General features: G+C 34.9%; 1 protein-coding gene across 1 annotated transcript; it reads right to left on the bottom strand.

The window, feature by feature from the left end:
• Positions 1 to 1,598: 1,598 nt before the first annotated feature.
• On the bottom strand, positions 1,599 to 2,450 carry LOC103946085 (ethylene-responsive transcription factor ERF098-like). The gene has a single exon (XM_009356705.3). The coding sequence runs from the start codon at positions 2,404 to 2,406 to the stop codon at positions 1,930 to 1,932; it is 477 nt and encodes a 158-aa protein (XP_009354980.2). The 5' UTR covers positions 2,407 to 2,450; the 3' UTR covers positions 1,599 to 1,929.
• Positions 2,451 to 5,852: the final 3,402 nt, after the last annotated feature.

The following is a 5,852-nucleotide window of genomic DNA, read 5'->3' on the forward strand; positions in this document are numbered from 1 at the left end:
TTTTTGTGTCAGGACTTAGAGCATCTTGGATCATACTAACTATTTTTATATTAGGGTGTATTCAATTGAGAATTTAAAAGACTCTAATGAATTTATAAATTTATAAATTTATGAATTTTTATGGAGTTTAATTGATTCGTAGAGATTTCATATAAAATTTTGATTCAATTCCCTCGAAATCTCATGAGGAAATGTGAGATTTGTGGATGCTTAAAATACACTACTAAATCTCTCTAATTCCCTCTAATTCCTCAACTTTCTCAAATTCTTGAAAATCAATTTCTAATTGAATACACCTGAAATGTTATAAACTTCTTTAAACTTCTAATTGAATACATCTGGATTTCTAAAGATTTTAATAAATTATCTTAAAATTCTAATTGAATACACCTAAAATTTCAGAGAATCACTTAAAAGAATACCCATAGATTTATTAAAAGAATTAAAATCCCTCAAAATCCCAATTGAATACACCCCCTAAATTTTAGCTAAAACAAAAAAAAAATTATTTTAGACTTTCTATTATCCCAACAAATTTTCATCTTAGACAACATACAAATGATAGTTTTATTAAGTTATTAACACACCACAATTCGTTGAATACATTTTATTAAAAAATTTAGAAAAATGTTAGAGATATCATATTTTTGTACTACCTTAGTCTACGATCTAATGCGACAAGTGGTGTGTGCTACGTCAGTTAATTATTTCATTGGATGTTAATTGTATGCATTACTTGCCATGGAGGATGTAGAGCGGCGACATAAATTTATCATTTTATTTTGTTTTTGTTTGACAATTTTCAAGAATTATCTTGAAGTTTGTTTTGATTTCTCTTTAGGGAGAGTTTGCTAGTTTGATTTCTCTTTGCAGGTGAGTTGCTTCATTTTAATTTTTTTTTTTGGTTTACATCTCTTTTGGATCTATGTGTGAAGGGTGGAGCTGTTTGATTGTTTTAGATCTACTTCACTTGGTGCTCTAAGATCGTGGCGGCTCATGGGCATCGTACTCACTGTCCCAATTTGATTTGAGATTTTTGTTCTCACATGATCGCTGTATAACACGAGATTTAATGATTTTATCGATCTATGCAATCTTGCAGTTCCTGATGAGCTCAACTTTCTACAAGCACTTGAAATCTACTCATTGTTTTGCGATTGGTGGTGCTGTATTGTAATATGTTTAGATCTAGTTTGTAAGAACTATTTTGGAATTGAATTCTTCATAATATATATTTAAATGCCCTTTTTTCAAGAATAATGTTTGGCTACTCAAAAATGACTAAGAACCCCTACTCAAAATTCTTTGTGTTCGAATCATACAACTTTGTGCTCATGATCAGAAACTATTCATATTATAAATTACTTTGTAAAGATTATCTTTACAAAAAAAAAATTAAAAACTAAGGTCGTTTTGTCAATCTATTATAGTAAATACATAGACGGTTCGTAAAGTTTTTACCAATTTTGTTCATTTGTTTTATACTATTCGATGACTAAACGATCTTAGTTTCAATTGATTTTTTGCAGAAGCGACCTTTATAGAGTGATTTACAATATGAACGGCTCCAATCATAAATACAAAGTTTTATAAATGGACCATAGGAACAAGGGGTTCTCAGTCCTTTGTCTAAGATGAAAATTTGCAATGCATCGGTTAGCAAAACCCCTGCTTTATCAATTGGGCAGCGCATTAGTTTGACACTACAATCTTCTTAAGACTATTCAATATCTCATCTTTCAAGATTATGATTGTACTCCGAATTAAATCAACCAAATAATAATTTCTTCGAAAAAAAAATCAACAGCAACAGTTGGAGACTATGGAACAAATTCAGATGATGCAAATTAAAAGTACCCCTTATTTTCAATTTTTTGGGGGTAAAGAGTTAAATAGGAAAAACCCGCTAAATATCAGTGAATTCTTTCCTTATTGTGTTGGTTGCCTCTGCCTATGATGATCTTCTTTTGTATCAAGAAGGTCCTCCAAGAGATTGTTGTCCAAATACTCAAACTCAATAACTTCGTCTTCTTCTTGGACTCTTCCAAAATTAATACTCCTTCCAGGGTCAACGCCCGGAAATAAAGATGACGAAGAAGCAGAAGATGAAGACGAGGATAAAGTGCTCAAAGAGCTTGAAGGGTTGTGATGTTGGTAGTCATTTGGAAAGTTGAGTATGGCTAAATGGCCTCGAAAGCCAAAAGCAGCTCGATCATAAGCCCTTGCTGCCTCCTCAGCTGTCTCAAATGTGCCTAACCATAGCCGTGCTCCATTTCTCGAAGGGTCACGAATTTCAGCTGCAAACTTACCCCACGGCCGCCTCCGAATCCCTCTATACCGGTTTTGATCTCGTACCTTCGGCTCCCTCTGCTGGTTATTATTCTCTGGTCCTCTCTTCCCCTCCATACTAATGTTTGTTTTTCCGACGGAAAAAACACTTTGATGTCAATTTTGATGGTAAAATACGGGTTGTGGCATGCAGGATATATAGTGCATGGTGGTGTGCTATAATAAATTAGTTTGGTCTAATCTGATAGGTGATGTGTTGGAATGTTTTCTTTGATTAGGAAGAAAAAGCAAATCACCATTTCGCCATGAAAAGCGCTTTGAGCATTTTGTGACGATATATTGACGTATTTTCATTTATTTTTATTTATATATAAAGAAAGTTGAGATTTTTTCCATTATTTCATAAAAGGTCTCTTCTTTTCTGTTGAATTCAAACTCTCAATACACCCTTTACGTGTGACGAGTTTTTAAACTCTCAATACGTGTCCTTAACACATGGGATAACATCCTCAGAGATCATGAACAAAATTAAGATTTTATTGAGAAACCAATTGGCAATATAAGACTTTCCAACCTCTTATAAGCCCTTGCAAGGTTTCTCCTTTCACCCATGTGGAACTCGTTTACCTTCACATCCTCACATGCCCTTACGTGTGGCGAATTTTCAAGCCAAACATGTAGACAACATAATTGGATGATGTGGAGCACGTGTGGTTGTTGGGCTTCACATGTGGATCAACCTATTCTGATACTGTGAAGAAAATTGAGATTCAACTATAAAACTATTGAAAATATAGAGAATAATCTAATTTCCTATAAGCACATACAAAGTCTTTATTATTTGATGTGAGATTCATATTCTCAATAATATATATTTTGATGAAAGTGATATACAAATGTATTGAAAATCAAATACCAAATTTGTGATACAAAGATAAAAATACGTTCTTATTCATGTGAGCTACAAGTCTTTGACCACTATTGTTTACTTGATCCGGTGGCGATTGGACAGGCAAAGCAAAAATTATGGAGGTGCATGCATTTATGGGAATTATTTTGATGTAATGTGTGAGGTGACGAGGGTTTTGATGGCTGGCCAGCCAGCCGGCAGAGTGAGGTCATACTACTCTATTGTCCTAGTGGTGGCCGGTGGGTGCCAAGCCGTCTTTGGCTTTACTTTTTAAGACATTGGTGGCCGTCAATGCCCCCTTGTAACGAACACTTTATAACCCTAATTAATAATTGTCCATATCCAGATTTTATTGACAAATCGAATTGCATACATATCAGGACCAATGTTAAGAAGCAATTGCAAACCTTTCACATGCACTCAGAAGACAGAAGCCCAAACCCACACTTGGAAGTTGAGATTAGCCCAACTTAATATGTTTAAACACTTAATTGTGATTGGTTTTTGATAAAGAAGTTAATTGTTAATTAAGTTGCAGCCCACCCCAAAAGCTTAGGAAAATATCTGACAAACCATACGCAAGTGATCCTACCCATTCTTGTAGTCACTATTGAGAGTGTAAATGACATATTGAAAAAAAAAAAAAAAACTTGCAAATAAGGAGAGTTGGGTTACGGCTTTCTCTATAACCAACTAGTTTTAGGGGTAAATATCAACTTTCTTTAGCAACACTTAAGTGTCTGAAGAGTTTCAGAGCATTGTTACTTACATGATATGAGAACATGAATGAATGAGGGATTAGGAGTGGAGATGTGAATGATTAGATATTGGATGAACAAATAACAATCTCCCTTATGTTTAGGATTCCTTCAATTTTTAGGTATTTCATACCCAAAATTAATTGGTCTCTAGGTGTTAATAAAAGAAGGATTGAGAATCAATACGCATTCATTCACATTTCCATACATGATAAGTAAACAGACTTTTACTTCTTACGAGCTTTCCAAGTGGCTACCTCAATGTCTCATTGGTATAAATAAATAGTCCTATTAAGGTTGTCCCTGGGCAAGGGTGACAGCTGCAATGGCCCAAGGAGAAGGACTTACATGGATAGGGTTCGTTGCTACATTGAATTTCTTGTCCAACAATGCATTATCATGTGCAAGTTTCTCTTCACATGACAATGTATGATTGGGTCAGGATGCCACATAGCTATGAACTCACTCCATGTAAGTTATTATCTAACCCAAGACCGTATCTCAAAGAGGGCTCCTAAATTTTTATCTATTTGTATATCTATATGAGAAACACAATTTAAAATCAAAGGTGTTATTTTTACCATCTATTTGTACTATCTCTCTAATGTAGATGAGACTCATATGCATTGGTAGACCATAACTCTATTAGAGAGATGGTACAACTGATAGGGTTCCAAGGGGAAAGGGGAAAAAAAGATGCAGAAGCCTCAAATTTGGGTGAGGAGAGCCGCAAAGGTGCTTGATTTCCACTATGGCACTAGTTCTCCTTGTTTTCCTATAAATTATTATTGTAATTATAATTGCACATTTAATCATGAAGAATCGTAATTGTTCAAACAATTCTTCCATCCTCCTCATCCTCCAACCACAACGAGATTTATTCTTGGCGTAGGTGACCGTAACATTATCCTTTGAAACACATATCTGCCCTTTCTTTGGACTCCCTACCACAGCAAACCCTTGTCTATGCTCACTCTGGCACATGCCTAGATGCCCTTATCGGTCGTCTTTGAGTGGCTTATGAAGAGCATAGGGTGTTGAAGTTTGTTTTGAATAATCAATTTGTAATTTTGGATTGAAGAATAAGAAAGATAAGCCACACAATTTATGTAAAAGGAAAACTTTCTATTCATTGTATGCGGCTGCTTAAATCATTGCAGAGCACATTACCAACATTCTCTTACATTCCTTTTAGCACAGAATCCAATCTTAGCCATACAAGGTGACACTTGGCTAATACAAGGACATAAAAGTATTACATAAGAGATTGAATCTAGACCTTAACCTTGTCCTATGAGAAAATGACATAAGCCAATAAAGAAATTTGAAAACAACTTAATGATCAACATTCCCTTCTAAGTTGTTTACTGATTTCACACCAATGAGTAAATCGACCTTTAGGAAGGGCTTTAATAAAGATATCAACAAGCTGATCTTCACTCTTGCAGTAAATAAGCTCAATCACATTCTATTGCAGAGCTTCTCTAATAAAATGGTACTTTCTGTTGATGTGTTTGGACTTTCGATGGAAGACTAGGTTCATGGTCATGGCTATTGTTGATACGTTGTCACACATAAGAGGGGTAGCTTCTGCCTGCATCTCTTCAAAATCCTCTAAAGCAAATCTCAACCAAATGGCTTGAGTTGTTGCCTTAGTTGCACTGATATACTCAACTTCTATAATTGAGAAAGCAACACTATGTTGTTTCACAGAAGCCTAGGAAAACACACCACTGGTAAATGTGAAAGCATATCCAAATGTTCTATTCATATCATCCTCACTCCCACTCCAATCACTGTCATAATAGTCAATAAGAATAGCTTGCTTCCCTTTCTCAAATTCAATTTCATAGTCAATGGTCCCTTGTATATACCTCAAAACCCTTTTGGTTATC

Source organism: the organism of the source record quoted next, unplaced genomic scaffold (assembly GCF_019419815.1).
Source record: "Pyrus x bretschneideri cultivar Hongxiangsu unplaced genomic scaffold, Pyrus_bretschneideri_v1 Contig50, whole genome shotgun sequence".
NCBI lineage: Eukaryota > Viridiplantae > Streptophyta > Magnoliopsida > Rosales > Rosaceae > Pyrus > Pyrus x bretschneideri.